Here is an 18,129-nt window from a genome sequence, read left to right on the forward strand (position 1 = left end):
CAAGGGCTGAGTAAGAGCTTGTTCTGGGTTTGGAGGAGCAGCATTGTTATGCTAATAGTCCTTTCACTTGCCCGCAGTGCTGCTGTTGTGCTCTCCTGGAAGAGCTGGGCAGGAGGCTTTCCCAGGACCTGTTTGTGAGGAAGGGCTGGCCGCAGTTTAATCTGGTCCGAGGCAGGCGGGTGCAAGCCCTGCTACCCCCTGCGTCCCATCTCCCTGCCCTCGCAGCAGAGCCCTTGGAGCGTTTGCGAGGTCTCCCCGACAGCCCGTTCAAGTGCACCAGCTGGGTGCAAACAGCCCAGCCAGGGCACTTCACTTTGGGCAGAGCAGCTCCGGAGCTGTGGCTGCCTGGGCTGGCACTGGGCACCACGAGCAGTGTGGGAAGAGGTCAGAACCATGGCAGCGCTGGCTGGAGCTGCCACAGTCCGCTGGTCTGTGAAGCTGATTCGGGCATCTAGGTGCTCGTCCTCCCTTCCCCCAGCCGTTCTCAGAATCAGTGGTGATGTTCCTCCTTGCCCTATGGGGTCCTGCCCCTTCCTAGCACACCACCCATGCTGTCTGTGCTTCACAACACCTTTCTTGGTTTAACAGTTCAAGAGAGAATCAGCAAGGGCTTTTTTTAAGAGTCTTAAGCTGTCTTTAACAAAAGTAGACTCACTTTTGGCCTAAATTCTCTTGTCTGAGAAACATCCTTTCTGAGAATTTAATTAGAAGTGACTCTCATTTACATGGATTCTACCAGCTGCCCTTAGCTCTATGGCCCTAGGGGGAAAAAAAATGAAATGATACTGTGAAAGATATTAGTGAGGACATTAGAAGCAACCATACCCAGATCAGGCAAAGTTCTGAAAATACCTAGCATTCAAATGTCCTTAATTGCTTTTCTCCTGTCACAGCTGTTGGCTGAATGCTCCATCTGAGAGAGGGCTGCCTCAGGGATTTCTTTTTCATTATGTGATGTAGATATGGAGACAGAAGCAGACAATAACTGCTCAACAAGGGAAGGAAGAAGTAGGCTTGAGCAGCAAGAAGAAAATTGAACTTAGTAGAGGAAGATCCAGGAAGCTAATATTGGGCTTAAACAGGGGCAGGCATGCTTGGAGGAGCAGCAGAGAAGCTGCTGAGCTACTTTGGTAACAGCCAAGATTCTAAGAGCATTAAACATCTTGAAGAAGGATGAGATACCACTTCTGGGCTTCAGGGCCTTGTTCAGGGGTGTCTTTGAGAAAATCAAGAACATAATAAAATTACTTCTGTATCCTACAGGAACACCAGCAGTATGAGAAGCTTAGGAATCTTGAGAAGGGAAACAGTAGAAAGGAATGGCAAGTTCCAGGCCCTGAGCCATCATCCCTCTCAGGACTCCTTAGACTGGTGTGATGTCCACAGTGACTCTGTCTCAACACCCAGGGCTTTCCTGCCTTGAGAGCACGGCTTTGCCAGGGAGCACTGCTCCTTATTGGCAGGAGAGGAGGAGCAAGATTATGTGAGGTCGAGAGGTATGTCCAAAGGCAGCAAGTGACAGCTTTAGGTCTTGAAACCTTGCGCTCTGCCTCACAGGTAAAAGGTACCCCTGCAAACCTTGGGAGGGCTTGCTTGCTTTTACAGCCTGTGAAGTGTCAGGTGCTCCTAGACCATTATCTACCCAGTGATTTGTTTCCAATCTCCTCAATAAGATCTGACACAAAGAAGGCAACATTTAAGTGTTGTACATTGAAATGGTCTCTCTGGGTTGTCTGTGTAAAATGCTTTGCCAGCTACATCGGCCTTTTGGCAGCTGCTGCAGTGACAGCTGAGAATGCAATATGATAAAAATGCCACTTCTGCAAAACAGTCATGGAGCATGGGCGCATTGCTGATTCCCTGTGATGCCTTGTGAAGGGACAGGATTTGCCAAAATGCATCTGTCAGGGCTGGAGAAAGCAAAGTGTCTTGTGAATGTTAAACCAAGTATGATAGCATGTACTCAAGACCTTAGTTGTTTCCACTGAATGAATCAGGAAAACTTTGTGGAGTGTGTACCTGTGGTATGCATTGATCAAGTGGTATGAAACCATTACTCCCTTGCTTTTGAAAGAGTGAAAAACAAAGCAAAATGGCAACAGATTGGCACAACTGACAGTTTTCCTGATGGAACCTAGGTGGACCCTGATTGATTGTTGTTTTAATTAATCAGAAGCAATCAGCTTGTAAATTCTGGCATTAACACACTTCTATTTAACCACATGTTGTGTATTCCAAACTGCGTGTTAAGCCATTCTGGAGAGTAGAAGAGGAGTCTAAAAGCTCCTAGATAAAAGCTTCAGAAGATGAGCATGGCTTCTGATGCTGAACTACTCAGACTGGCTCCATCCCACAGACCACCTCTAAAACACTGCAGCAGAAGGCAGCAGTCCAAATGATTTTCATCTGTTTTTAGGAGAAGAAGAGACTTCTTTTTCTCTGGGATTCCCAAATTGCAGTTTGACACTTTGATTCCTGAGTGGCAGCCTGTGTTAAAGCTAATGGCAGTTGCTTGTATAAACTTTTATTTCCTTTTCTCTCCATAGGTTTGTTGATCGGCTCTGGTTGTGCCCTCTATCCTCTTGGCTGGGACAGTGAAGAAGTCAGACAAACCTGTGGTAACCTTTCCAACCAGTTTGAATTGGGTGAGTCATCACCAGAGCATCTCAGCCACATTAGAGTCTTCTATATGCTGGTCATAAAAGCAAACTAGGACTTTAAAAGCACAAGCTTGGGGAAGCAACCTACCAGTGTGTGGTAGGCTAATCATATTGAATAATTCTGGAATGGTGCTGAGGCAGGGGATTTCAGATGGATCTCCGGAAATATTTTCCAGAAGAATATTATAAAAGAAAATGTATGTATTTATGTATGTATATGTGCATATTTTAGGAAATAAATCAGACTTAGTGGTCTTGCAATACAGGAGCTAACACTCCTGGAGGTCTTGCAGGGTAGACAGAGGCATCCTGTCGCAGCTCACGTCAAGGTAATTCTCCATGAGTGCAATTGGCTGTCTTTGAATTCTGGCATGTTTATGGCCTTCTAACACAAGCTAGAATGTATTTGTAGGTGACTCACATACTTGGGAAGCTGGCAAATAACACTTACACCCTTTGTTTGCCTTCTCCCAAACAAGCTACTTGTCTTACTGCTGCTGACTGCCCTGCACCTGGAATGAGAGCCAGGGATGCAGCCATACCAGGCTCACACCTGTGCTTTCTCTGCAGGGACTCTAGAAAACAAGGGAACAGCAGTGACCTGAGGATTAAGCAATGTGGATGATCAGGATCTGATCTGAGTCCTTGTTTAGCTGTAAGGATCAATGCAATTGCTGATACCTTTCTCTATAAGTATTCCCTGGTCCTGTGCCACTTGAGGACGAGAGGGATCTGCAATCCTCCTGAAGAATAGGAGGGACTGAGCACCTTGACTGCCCACAGACTCAAGAGTTTCTGCTCCTAAGCATACAGAGCTCCCCATTTCCAGCTCTTGAAAGCTAAACCTTAGTTAAGCATAGAAATTCTTTCCATCGGTGTGTGTGCAGTACTTGTGCAGGGCCTGACAGTGCAAGGAATAGTAGATAAAAATGGTCTAATGGGTTAAGGACAAACCTGCTGCATCATCTCTTTGATTTTACACTCATGTTCCTGTCAGATTTCAGGAGTAAGGAGATTTGTTTCCACCTCAGAGGTATTTCTTGTCAAGATGTGCAATGGAATTGAGGTTAAAAGATTAAAAATTACTGCTTTGGGAGAGATGCTCTAGGCCACTCCCCCTACAGAATTCCTGTGGTGTTTTGAGTACATTTGATCTGGCAGGGGACCAGAAATTTTCATAACCAGTATTAGCACCCATCACTACAGTGCCACTGATGTCTTATCAGCAACCACCTATGGTGTTGCTCAGAGAATGTTTAATGTACTCTAGAAGCTTTACCTTGTTATTCTGAACTCTAATATCCTTCTGTGCTGTTGATATCAAATTTGCTCTTCAGCAAAGTATAAAAAGTTCCTGCAAATTTTTTATTCACCTAATAATAGAAAGATTTAAACACAGAGGAGAGAGAACAATAAGAACAGAAATGTGTAGTTAACTAGAAGGAAAAAAATGTTCCAGAACTTAGATTCCCAGCTCCATGGAAAGAAGTGTCAAAGGATGTAGTAGAAAGACCAGGCAAAACTCTGTGATAACTGTTGCAGGGAAGATTCAGGTTGATCCCTGCCCAAGTCCAATCCTCTGTGGAAGCCTGAAGTAGTTCCTGGCCAGCCCATTGAGCAGTGCACCCTTTGAAAGGCTGCCTAGCACCTCACTGGTTCGCGCTGGTTCCTGCTCTTCCGTGCCAAACACGTGAGCAGCTCTGTTTCTGGGGCTCCAGCTTGTGTCCCATGTTTGTTCCCAGGTGCAGAATATTACCTTCCAGGTTATTTCTCTGCAGAGTCACAAAGGATGGGTGTTGTGACAGTGTGAGCTCTTCAAAGCACTTGTGCTATTACCCAAATACAAACTGTTACCCTTAAACACTGTCATGTCCACAGTCAGAGCAGTCTCTAAAAGCACCTTCACTGTCTCAGTCTAGACTCATGAGTCAGATATTTGCATAAATTGAGTCACTCTGCCTTAAAAGTCAGTGAAGAAACCAATGTAAAAAATGTCATCCGGCAGCTTTCCTTCCAGGTATGCAGGACCAAGAGAAGTCTTACATTAACTGTGAAGTCTCCCTGTGTTTTCTGGAGCTGGAGCACACGGCCCCTGTGTGACACATGCCTAGACTTGACAGCAGTGCTGGTCTCACTGATCTGCTGCAATCGTATGTCAACACGTTAATTAACAGATCATAATGAGAGCTGAAATTTGCTGCAGTGATTTCTGCTAGGCAGCCCTGCCACTAAACATCTCCTTTCCACGTACATTGGCAGTGAACTTAAATGCTTGGCTATGATTTTTTTTGCTTAAGGTCAGTGTCTGTTTGATGGTGTGTTATCAAAACAATCTGTAAAGAAGAGGTACTGTCCGAGGGCCATTCAACAACCACGCTGCTAGTCTTCCTTAAATACCTCTTGGTTGGTGATAACCCCAACCCTCTAGGTCTCTTCTGAATCATTAGGGACTGGCATACTCATTATAGCCTACAGGCCAAAAATGATGTTTCAAAGACTTAATCTTACTAAGTCTCAAGACAAATTTAAGTAATTATTGCATTCATTTGAATATTTAATTTGATTAAGCTTTCTGTTCCTGAGACTGTGAAATGGGTTGCCTGAAGAGCCATGCTGCATTCAAAATCCGCTCTCAGAAAATCTGAGCTGCTGTGAGCCCTGCACTGTTTGCTAATGGGAGAAAAGGTGATGATGGGAGTGCTGGTCCTGCACCTCCTGCTGCTGTGAGTGCCAGTGAGAATGACACAGAGAGGATAATTCAGCTTGTGGTTGCTCTCAAAGGAGATGTCTTTACAGGAATGCTGATCAGCAGACAGCATTCAGCCTCATCTTCCAGGAGGGCAGAGCAAGTGCTGCAGCCTGGGCTACAGGGAACATGTGTGTGCAGTTGGGAGAGGGTCAAAGCTCAACAGGTTTGACCACAGAGCCAGCAAAGGTGGGGGTTCAGCACTGATGCTTGTTCTGGACTTAGAAAAAGTAAGGGGGAAAATTGGTTGAGGTTGAAGGTAGACAGTAAAAGCCAGGAGCTGAAATCTATATTAGAGGAGGATGAAGAAGAAGAAGAGGAAGGTACAGAAGAGGGACTGCAAGAACTCTCTTGAGAAGCAGCTAAACTGTGCACTGTGATATGTAATGTCAACCAGAAATATACTAGAATAAATAATTAAATGAAAACTTTTGCTTAACAGAAACATGACAAACTCCTGCCCCCATAACATGCTCATAAGTAGAGAGAATAAATAAATAGCAATGCTAAAAACCCAGGGAAAAAAAAGGCTAATCTTTAGTGGATGTGCTAGATAAGAAATGCCATGTCTTGAGGCACTCTGAAAAGGCTAATAAGGACTCCAAATAGTGCTGAGATGGCCCATATTGTGATGAGGGGACCCCTGCCAAACGCACACAATTCTGTGTAGATTTCAAAGTAGTATTTTAAAAGGCTGCAGGAAAAATAACTTTTAATTAATGCCTTTAATTTAAGTGGATTTGAGTATTCTTTTCTAGAAAACCTGAGCTGACAGTGTAAACTACTTAGCAGTTTACTGCTCTCTTTAAAAACTGATATTTATTTGATTTTTATTAAGTGAACTATGTCCAAAGGATTCACTTAAACATTTATATATTTAATTGGGCTATTTTTTTTCAATCAAATAAAAGTGGTTGTATAGCTCTATCTCTGACAAAGATGACTTATTCTTCAAATGAAGATACCCTGCCAAGAACAACTCCATTTGTTGATTAAATTACATTCAATAGGTGAGCTGTTTTGCAAAGGGGGGTGGGGAATGACCTCCATAAGTAGACACCATAAAGACCTCCATAAAGAGGCTGGTGTACCTGTAGAGGGGCTTGTTCCCTGCTCTTCTCTAGAAGTATGGTTTTGCCATCATGAAAAGGAGCCCACTGATAGATTAGGCCTCTGACAAATGACCTCTTGCAAATATTGTTGAGAGGTCAAGGCCATGATAGGTCTGTGCTGTGTTGCTCTGCTTGTAGTTCCCAGCTTCCCAGAAGTCAGCATGACCTCTACAAAGGTCTTGGAGCCCCACTCCCTATTGCAGCATCTCATCTGGATCACAGGTCACACATGGAGCAGGAGATTTCTCTCTGAAACACTAGATAATGAACAGGAGAAATCTTCTGCCGCTGTTTTAGGGTGTTAACTCCTAGAAATAGGGCAATACAAATAAATGGGTGCAAGAAAAAAAGAGATGCTTATGTTTTAAAGCAGCACAGCTGCTTGCTCATTGACCGAGTCAAAGTCCCTACTCTGATTTGGCAACAGGCTAATAGTGCCTGAGGGGGAGACTGGAGTAGGAGCTGAGCAGTGCTCATAGGGATTGCCTTTCACTGAGGATGGATCAAAATCACCCGAATTTCTTGTCACCATGCAAAACTGTTACTGTTATGTTACATTATTCACACCCTGGACTTGCCTGTGGGCCCATTCAGGGCAGCAGCGACGTGGCACAGCAGGATGGAGCTGCTGACTGAAGGGTGTAAAAGTGAGCCAGATGTACAAAATCCCTGGGTCTGCAAAAGGAATTAGCAGGCAATTTCCCAAAAGTAACCGTCATTATGGCATATCATATAGCACACATTCAATTTTGCTGGGCTAGAGGCACTAATACCATTTTGTTTTTATTTCTAAATGTAATACACAAGAAAAACAGATGGAAAAGGAGTGTTTTATCAGGAAATTCATTAAAGTGAGGGACTCTGCATTAAGGTGAGAGTATGCACAAAAGTGAAGACTGCACTAGACATTGGCAAAAGCTTCCACATTCTGCATATTTAAGCTGTGTGAAGAATTCTTCTGAACTTGCATGCCTGTTTTAAAGGGACAGTGTGAGTGTACACGTGTGAACACATTTGTATTGGTTTTGAAAGTCTAAAATTCAATGTGAAGATTCATTTTTGTCCATCGATTTCCCTGGGTGTGCATGTGGAAATGCTCAGTTTTACATGCTGATTTTTGTTGTGATGGGTGCAGAGGCAGCCAAGTTCCACAGAAGGTCCCAGAGAGGTCAGGGCATGCTCAATTTAACTCACAAAAGTGAGCCTCAGCTGGCATCTGGTGAAACAGCATTACAAGACCAATACCTAGGACCCCAAACAGCAAAATGTTTATCTAGAGTAAGATTCACTTATTGAAACATAGATGATTCATGTCATCACGAGCCACCAGCTGCCACTTCCCAACCACCAGATATATGAAGTGATGCTAGGTACTTATTAGCCAGGGAGAGTGAAGACACGACATTTAAGATAAACTCCATTTTTAACAGAACTTTTTTTAACTACTTGGCAGATATTTTTTCTTTCTTTGACAAAATACAATAGCTCTATCTCTTCCCTCACAGTTAGAGACATCCTTGACCTGGGGGTCCAGCTGCAGCAGCAACCAAAGCAGATAATTCCAAACACACACCTTTTCTTGCTGTCTGTGGACTGCTGTGAAAGGGCTCACCTGGCCAAAGTCACTGTCTAGAGAGAAACTTAAAAGCCTGGCTCCTGTCCTGAACTAAACAGCTGGATTGGCCTCAAAAGCTCTCAGGAACTTCTCTTGAAAACAATCATTATTATTAAAGTTCCCCTTTGCCACTTCTATAAGGCTTGAAAGACCTTAAAGAAAACTGTTGAATTGATAATTACTTTTGCTGTGGAAATGTTAGAGTAAAAGATCTTTAAAGCACTCTCCAAGCAAACAGTGAAGTTACTAAAACAGCATAAAAAGAAGGCAGAAAGCAGTGTGGATGTAAAAAAGGCTTTGTCAACTATTTAACTTGTCTTAGGTGGCATCATTTCAGCATCTGGTCGAGTGTTGACATTGAGTGCCAAAGAATCAAGAAAAGGATTTAGAAGGGAGGACAATTTGTAAGAATCCCATTAAAGGCAAAACATTCAAAGGTGTTTTTCTATACGCAATCTGTCTGAAAAAGGCATTTTTCTTGTTTGCAGATCCTCTGCAAACAGAATGGAGATTTCACACATTCATTTTTTGGTTGGGACTGAGTACAACCTTTACAAGCATACTTGAACTACAGCTGCTGAGTTCTTAGATAAATGGCTGAGTAAACTACCTGGTAGTAAAGGAAGTAGTCCATCAAGAAACATTTCCTCTTTAGTGCAACCCAAACAGCTTCCATTCTTAACTCTTTGTAAGCTTTTGGTGACTATATCAAGGTCCAAATATATTCTGTCTAACATAAGGAGAAACTATTTACAAGAGCATGTAATGGCAGGTCAAGGGGGAATCACTTCAAACTGAAACAGTAGGTTTAGATATTAGGAAGAAATTCTTTACTGGTGAGGAACAGGTTGCCCAGAGAAGTTGTAGAAGCCCCATCCCTGGCAGTGTTCAAGGCCAGGTTGGATGATCTGAGCACCCTGGTCTAGTGGAAGGTGTCCCTGCTCATGACAAAGGGGGTGGAACTAGATGATCTTTAAGGTCCCTTCCAGCCCTGTCCTACTATCATTCTATGATAAGGCACATACCTTTGTTGCCAGAATTAGACATGGTCAGGCAAGAACCTTCTGCAGTCAGTAGACATAAGAAGCAGCATCCAGAAAGGGACTCAGACCACCTGTAGCAACTATTTGGTACTCTTTATTATTCAAAAAGTGCAACTGAACTGGTTGTTTGGAATCCCTTCCCAGTTAAAAGGGAGAAAAATAGGAGCTACCAGAGCAGGGTTCATCTGCTGTACTTTACATGTTTACTTTAAGAGGAAATACAACACAAGTGACTTTTCTTCTTCCTAGTCTCTGAAAGGAGTCTGGGGTGCTAGTCCGGTGTGAATCTCGGCATTGTGTATGTTCAAAGAGAGGGGAAATTGATTTCACATCTGCAGTAGGTGAGCTTCTGCTGACTTCTTGCAGGAGGCTGAGAAAGCTCCTCATTAGCAGCACATAAGCTATTTGCTCCTGGGAATTTGAGCATTGTAATTGATGCTGGGTATTGGTTTCTCCTTCATTGCTCCATGATAAATGCACACCTACAGCAAATTTGAGGCTTGATTAAACAAAATTATGTGATCCTCTAAAAAAAAGGAGGATTTGATCATATATATGTGTCTCCATACAACAAGACTAAAGAATTTCAGTTTGGCATTTTTTTCCTCACTTTTTTACCCTTCAGAACTTCATGAAATTTTATGCATTTAGTTACAGACCAATTCTAAGTAACCAAAATAGCTTGATAAAATATACATACATTAAAAAATCATGTATTTTTAAAAAAGATAAATCCATTGAGATGGTTGTATCTGCAACAGAAAAAGTAACCAGCCCCACTGAATTAATTATTTTGTATCAGGCTGTTTGCTGGGCTACAGTTTTACCTTATATAGTGTTCTTTCTTTGTTTCACATAACTACTTTAATTCTTTCTGGACGCATTCCAAGTTTCAACTTCTTTTCCTGCTTTTGCAGCTGATTTCACATGTCAGTTTTTCATTGTTACTGTGTCAAGAAAAAGATCTTCAGCTATTTAATTTATCTTGGCTTTGTTTCAAAATAGGTTTAACTTCTTATTAATTAGCTGATTATCTTTTACATTCATTTATGTCTTTCATATTTCCAAATCCCAGTATATTCCTTAGCATCACACTTTTCTTTTTTTTTTCTGACTACTCTTCCAACACCCTGATTGATTATGTGCATTCACATTCTCTATAGTACTGTACTCTCAAGTGAATCTGTTAATTAGAATTCCTGCACAACTTCTTGGAAGTAAGAATTGTAGGTTTTATTTTTGAAGGTATATAATTTGTTCCCTACAGTCTGGCTAATTCTGAAACCTTTTCTCCTTTAACTTGGAAAATAGGCTGTACTTAAGGTTAATTGATTAGACTTTGCCAAATACTCCAGACTGCGAGTCCAGGATAGTCTTAAAATTAACAGCAAAAAAGGTACAAATATTTAAGAAACCAGGTCTTGCAATTAACAGGTTTGCATCCAAGACACTTTCATATTCAGGATATTTTTTCGTAAGTGGCAATTATTGGTTATTTTAGATTAAACCATATGTTATTTCCAAGACCTTGATAACTATATGTGATAATTATTTATAAGACATCATGAATAGAAATCCTGGTAAAATTATGTTTTGGCAACTGGATCCTGGCACAGCTCCATGGTAGATCAAGTATCTGTATATTTTCTGTTGCCAAATTTTACTCACTCCCAAATTTGTCTTAATCTTTATATACCTATATATTCAAGGGGAGGAGGGAAGCAAGGGGATGCATATCCTGGCCTTGAGGATCACATTAGAAATCAGGAAAAGGCATGGAAGTGTTTTTTAGTAAGCCCATTCATCACTGCAAAACTACCTTTCCACATTTACTGATTTCTTTTGGTTTAGTAAATACTGTCTTATGTTCCATGGGACTCTTCTGTAAATCTCCTTTTGATACTGTCCTTGTTCTCCATAATTTTTGTCCTCCATCCTCAGGGACCATGATTTTTCTCAATCCTCTTAAGAAAGAGTGGAATGTTTCCAGTCGCTCATTCCTTTATTTGCTTGGAAAATGGCCATCCATGCCTACAGCTGCACACTCCATTATTCTGTTATTTCAGTGCTCATCCTGACACTCTCTTGCTGCCAATCCCAGTAAAAAAAAGGTGAAAACAAAGTTCTTAATGGCTGGCTACAAACTTATTTGAGCCAACTTGGACAGTCCTGCTTCACTGAACAACCAAGAGTTCCGATTATTTATGCTCTCTTTAAAAAAATTAAAAAAAAAAATCTAGAATTAACAAAGTGCTGAAGTGCTGAAGCCACAGCTTCTCCCTCAATACTGACCTGTCAGGTGAAGAATGATTTGCTTAAAGCAGCACCAGTTCTGTGCAGAGAAGCAAGCTGCTGTGATGCTTGTCATCTCTATCAGCTAGAAGAGCACTTCAGCTGCTGGGAATTTACTTTGGCACAAACTCAGATCAGCCCAATTTAGGAGCAAGATCATGTGCACATTGTTGCTCACACCTCCACACCGTCAATGGACAGGGACTCCTCTACCTATGTGTGTGTGTATAGATATAGATATAGAGATAGAGATAGATATAGATAGATATAGATACACACATACATATAGACATGGTTTCGACAACTGCTTTTATTCTATCAAGTACTTAGGTAGTGTTGCTTCTCATTTAGAATTTTGACATTAAAAAAAAGGGAAACTGCAGTACTGGATTTCTAATCTTTTGTATAACAGGCTTCATGAATGCAAACTGCTCTATTTGATGGTTGGATTTAAGCCCCAGTTCTGCAAATCTCTTCAACATTTGCTTACCACTGAAACACAACTAGTCCTGCTGGTGTCAGTACAGTAATAGCTTCTCAACTCTGCTTTTTATGAAGCTTTCTGTTCCTTTTAAAATTAGTGTTTTATATCAATGTGAAGCAGAAGGCATTTTACAAAAACTGCAACCCAATTATTGATAACCAACAATCTTTCTTTAGGATGCAGTAGACTAAAGCAGGTCATACATGTGGTAAAAAGAGAAGACCAAAGCAGAAACAGTAACTCTACAATGTTTTCCTCCTTGTGTAATATAGTAATAAAATGCCTGTCATTGTTTCATTTTGACACGTGGCTATGCAATGTAGGCATTCCTTGCAATGGGTACCTTTGAGATGGATTATCTCTGGTCCTTTATCTATCCTTAACTATACTTGCAATGACAAGTATAGCTAAGTCCTATACCCTCAGATAGCTGCCCTGCTGCAGGCTCTTTTTCAGCACAAGATCTTGAAATTCTGTTCTGCTCAGCATCATCTGAGTACAGATCAAGCTGTTCTTTCCAAGGCCTCCCATTGCTCTTGACATGGGCAGGAAATAATGGCCAGGTTTATTGCTGTGTTATTATTGCTCTAAGGTCGAGCTCCCGGCTCTTTCATCCATTCTCCTGCTCTCCCATTCTTTCATTTGCTCATCTTGACCCAACTCACACTTGTGAACTACATTGCATTTGTTAGATCCAGAGGCTGCCTGCCTGCCGTGCCTCAGAGCATTAAGTAGGGCAGTGGTCCTTTGGGTCCTTTCCCTGGGGAATGGATCATGGCATGGAGAAATAAATGTTATTTTCTTCAGCCAAGAGTGAATGTGTGTGTTGTATCTGTTGAGCACATCTCTGACACTGATTTAACAGTTCTTTCTTCTTCATATGTACGCATATACTCTCTCCCACTGCCGAGGTACAAAAGTTGAAATCACACCATATAAAAAGGTCAAATTTACTTCATTCTGTCCTGCTTAGGTTACAGCTTTGGGCAGTGCCACCAGATGAATCTTCGAGCTCTTTTGAAGTAGTATTTTGACATTTTCTCTACCTGGAAACATCATGATGAGAAAAATTTACTTTTTCAAGCTGCAACAACAATTCTCTAGTTTTTGGAATATTTCACAATTTAAAAAGACCTATCAGATGGAGTCCATCTCATCACAAGAAATGCTGTAGCACACCCTACTCTGGTATAATGATAAGTTTCAAAGCAATCCATTGAGTGTAAACATCTGGTGTAGACTTAAGTCAGTTTTTGAAATTCCCAGCAGAAGCTAAGGGCAGGATGTGTTCACAGCCAAAGCAATAGGTGGCCCAGAGACAGGTCTCTCCATGGATTGCTGAGTGATTGGGCAAGTGTCAGCATGAGGGACATTGCCAGGCACTGGGCAGCTCTCCGGGGTTTCTGGTGGCCTTTTCTTCAGGAAGCCAGACTCTCTGTGCAGTCTTATGTAAGGAAGGCCAGAATGGAGCTATCTACAGAGCACAGCCAGATGACAAACAAAGTAAATCTCTCTGTCTGCTCCAGCACATTGAGAGAGGCTAGTGAGCTCAAACCAAGGCCACAAGTCCTCAAGTCCTCTTGGTCACATCAGGAACTTTGTTTCACTGGACATTTTTAAAATAAAAATTTGTGAGGATTATGAACAATAAAAAAAATGAAAGAGGTATGCTTCCTGCTGTGGTGTCAGCCTGAGATCTTCAAAGTGAGCAGGAGCATGAGTGTTGCCTCCCACTAATGTCTCTTTACAAAGCCTGCCAGACAATATCCTGCGGCCAGTCCTGGTGGCAGTGCTGTCTGCCTTGAGGCACAAGAATGCCTTGGACATGTTAAGATGAACAGACATTTTGTGTTTCTTGTGCCTGAGGCAGGATTAGCTGAGTTGATTATTGACTGAACCTCAAGCCTGGCCCTCGGGGATGCCATTGGAGCAGAATACCAGCATGACACCTATTTCTAGATAGAAACTCTGTTGATAACTTCTGTTCTCTGAAGGGAAGAGTGGTTTCTGCTGCTTTTGGGAAGGCTGGGAAAGAACTGTTGCATTGCTGCTTGTGTCTTACTGAGAGCACGCACTGCTCAAAGCAGGGTGATATCACCCGAGGTGTCAACAACACAGAAAGAACCTCAGTGCTAACAAGTCCCAAGCACTCAAAAAAGACAAAGATGATGCAGCCCAAGTGAAAATTGATTTTGAGATGGATTGAAATCCTGAGGAGTAGCAACAGCCATCTCCTTGCTTTTGGAGGTCTCTAAAGAGGCTTCCTCCCTGCTGCAGCTGCTGTTTTCCTGATCTCCTCCCCTACTGCAGGCACAGTGCTGAAAGGGAAGTAATCACTCTGTGGTCCACTATGGGATTCCCCCGCACCATTTACTGCTGAGTTTGACTGTAGAAAGATGCTGAGGCCATTAAAGGGATTGAAAGCCATATTGTGACCCTCATTAGACAGAAGATCAGTGAATTTTTCAGTAATGAGTTGTGACCTCAGGCAGGGGTAGGGAAATTTGTCTACTTTTTTATTTCTGGGCCATGTGCTTCCATTCCCACAGCAGTCCCCATACAGGTGATGCCCTGATGCTGCGCCCCTTTGGGAATGGTCAGGGTTGCTGTCTGTGTGAGGGGATGTGAGCAGGTCCCCCATGCCCTGGATTAGGATCTCCCAGCAGTTCTCAGCCACATCTGGCTTCCAACCTCTGCGTTGCAGTGGCAAAGCCTGAATTACGCCCCGCGTTCCCTGTCGGAGCTGGGCACACAAGTGGGCTGAAATCTCAGAAAAGCGTTTTCCTGAGTGGGCAGAAGGGGAGGGTGGTGGTGACGGCACTTCTCTCCCCCCATAACACTGACCCTTGTCGCTGTGCTTGCCTTGCAGGGACCTGCCACATCGGCTGGGCCTACTACTGCACGGGCGGCGGCGCGGCGGCCGCCATGCTGGTGTGCACCTGGCTGGCCTGCTTCTCGGGCAAGAAGCAGAAGCAATACCCCTACTGAGCCGGCCCCGGGCAGGGGCCCTCCAGGCTCGCCCAGGGCTGCTGGACAGCAGCGACAGACAAGGAATTTTCAAGTGCTTTCTCTCAGGAGCAGGACGGCGGGAGGCCCGGGGTGGCAGGGAGGTGAGCGGGGGTGCGAAGCCGCCCGGCCGGGCTGGGCAGGGACCGGCTCTCTCACCCGGGCCTGCTCAGGGTCTGCTCCGCAAAAATACAGGCAAGGAAAACTCTGCTTTGGCAAACGGTGAAATTCTGCATGCACCAATTACTGGACAGGCTGGTGAGGGGTGGCAGCGCCCACGTGCTGGGGTAGCGCCTGGCAGCCCCTCGGTGCGGCGCTCCCAAAAGCACACAGGCACGCACAGATGTTGACCATGGCACAAAATAAGTAGAGGGGAAACTTTTCTTTGGTGCGATTCTTCTTTCTTTTCCTTTTTATTTTCTCTCTCTATCTTTTTTTTTTTTTTTTTTACTTCTCTCTGGTGGTTTAAGACTTGGTGTTGCAACACTTTTTAATCTATACATTAAACTTAATAAAAGGACCAATAAGCCACTTTATCAGTATTTTGTATAATCTCTACACATTTTTCTTCCCCAAACATTTATCCACTGCTTATTCAGCCCCTATATAACTTTTATTAAGACTCTGTGTTTTCAGCATTATTACAAAATGCAACGCAATTACTTGGCATATGTATCTTTACTATAGTACTTTTTATGAAATGCAGTAAATGGACGTTTTCCTGTCCATTGGAAATTCCACTCACGGTACTGTAGAGCTCTGTTGGTTACGTGCAACTAACAGCAAACTTCTTCCAGACATAGATTTCTGTTGCTGTTATGTTTAGCTCATTGATGTTGTATTGTGCTGTACCATGTTTATTATTTCAATATTCATTTTTGTAAAATATATATATAATATGTGCTATTTTATGTTTGTATTTGAAAAATCTCTGTAAATAAATTTTTCCTTGATCAATATTTGCAATGTATGGTTGTGCCAGTAGATTAAACTGTTCCTTCCCAAATCTCCACTGGAAAAATTCTCAGAAATACTCACGAATTTTATAACCATGCTGTATCCTTTTACTCTGTGAAACATGGACACATTTAGGGTTCAGTTACACTGCCTGAGGATAGACATCTACTGCCACTGGAGACATTCTGGCATATCCCACATTTTTGCCTGCTGCTGTCAGGTATCCTGAAGGATTTCTGCAAGATCCTCCCCATTTTGTCTTGGCTGCTGCAGACTCCAAATTTCACACAAAACTATATATCCCAGTTTAGCCAACTGAAATAAGCCCTTACTTCCTTAATACCAATAACTGATCAAATACCCACCAGGCAGCATTCTCTGCATGGGACATTGGCACTGTACATAAAAAACTTTAAAAAATCAATCACTTATTTTCTTTGTTTAAAGCAATGTGAACTTAATTTATAAGTTCATAACCATTTTATTTAATCATAACTAAAATAATGGTATTCCCTTTCAAATTTGTTTTTCTGATCCTGCTTTCCCAGTATTATATTTCTGTTGTGTATATTTAGGTTGCCATCAATGTTTCAGTTGCACTTCTGGTGGTTAATGCTTAGGGCTGAACAAATCTGGCATCATGCCAGGGCTTTGTACATTGCACTGGGCAGATTTTTGGAGGAATGTGGAAATAGCAATGTCAGCTTACAGTGATCAATCCTGATATCACTCAATGAAATTTTATTGAGTTTTATTATAGGTTAAGCAATATTTATTTGCTTTATGGTGCTGTGCAGTGAAAACAAAATTGTACCTTAACGCTCCCAGATTAGCCCATAATAGCATCATCTCATCTGACTGCACTTCTGCTGAGAAGCACACCAACCATGCTGTGGGGATTTGCTTCCCTGCATGGTCTTCCCGTAGCACCAGCAGAAGCAGGAGCTCTTCCCTCCAGATTCCAGGTTTTAAGGCTGATCCCTTCTCATGAGCACTCAGGACCATACCCAACCCTCCTGTGTGAGGTCAGCAGCACCCCATGTATCCTCCCAGTAAGTATGAAATGTACCTGCTAGAGTTGTGGATTGCTGCTTTATTAAAACTGAAGGAGATATAAAAACAATTTTGACTGTGGCTCCCCTGACTGCAGTCAGATCTTTGGCAGGTGTATCTCAATCAAAAAATGCTGCTTTTGTAGACTGTGTTACTGTGGAAACATGCCTTTCCTTCCACTGAAAATGTGCTTGGCTATAAAAAGTTTCTGTGACCTGCCTATAAATATGTGTGTTACTATTCCACATTTGACTCCTACAAGGTTATATCCTGGACTGTGCATTGTGAAGAGCACTTTGACTTTTTTTAGATTCTTCCTGTGCTTGGGTTCAGGCTTGATTTATCATGACAAACTGGAACTATACAATTACTTCATGAAGAAAATTAGGGTTTTGTTGCAATGCAATACCATTATAGCGTGACTGAATTTGTATACAATCTCCTTTTTGAAATTTGGGCTTGAATAAAATGTCAATTTTTAATAATCAAGGCAATGACATATGCTGCACCTGCTTTGAAGCTGTTTATCATATAGCCTTCAGCTGCTGTGATATGAATAAAGCAATCACAGCCTAATTAGGTTTGTCCATATTTGTGCATTTTGGTTCTGATATCCATTTTGCACTAGAATATAAATACCATTTATTATCATGGTTATCAAGCCTCACAGCTACAAACTCTAATAACTGAACTGGCAAAAGAGTGTTTTTGATTTCTCAGTCTGGAGTGTCAATGAAATATTTACAATACTTACCATGTTTAATTTTCCATTTATTTATTCTTGAAGATTAGGAGCTTGGCCTTGCATTTGTCTAAACAAAAGAGGTAAGCTTGCACACAGTCCTAGGTCACTGATTTTTTTCCCTGCCATTGCTGGCAATTGTATTCCATAATCCAGTTCATAAATTTATCAAGATGTATTTTGGAACTGTTCAAGCAGTTTTCCCCCAACAAACACATTTGGAAATTTATTGCAAAATCTCATTCTTTGGGTGATTATACACTTCCTGTGTTCCAGACCCCCCACAGATCTTAGACCACTTCCAAAAAACACTCTGGAAGCTGCAAGTTTCATCTGCCACTCCCAACTAATACCGGGGCTATATATATGTAGAAAAAAGTCCTGTAATTGCAGACTACTGTTCATTATCAGAAGCTGTT

General features: G+C 42.2%; 1 protein-coding gene across 1 annotated transcript in view; it reads left to right on the top strand.

Annotated features, from left to right (window-relative positions):
* LHFPL6 (LHFPL tetraspan subfamily member 6) overlaps nucleotides 1-15,885 on the top strand; it is a 135,470-nt gene extending 119,585 nt beyond the window's left edge. Inside the window, exons 3-4 of the mRNA XM_084226089.1 lie at nucleotides 2,547-2,645; nucleotides 14,822-15,885. Of these exons, the coding sequence (XP_084082215.1) occupies nucleotides 2,547-2,645; nucleotides 14,822-14,940 (218 nt within the window). The 3' untranslated portion in view covers nucleotides 14,941-15,885. The remainder of the gene's footprint in view (nucleotides 1-2,546; nucleotides 2,646-14,821) is intronic.
* The last annotated feature ends 2,244 nt before the right edge of the window (nucleotides 15,886-18,129 follow it).

This window comes from Fringilla coelebs (assembly GCF_963513975.1).
Source record: "Fringilla coelebs genome assembly, chromosome: 2".
Lineage (NCBI taxonomy): Eukaryota > Metazoa > Chordata > Aves > Passeriformes > Fringillidae > Fringilla > Fringilla coelebs.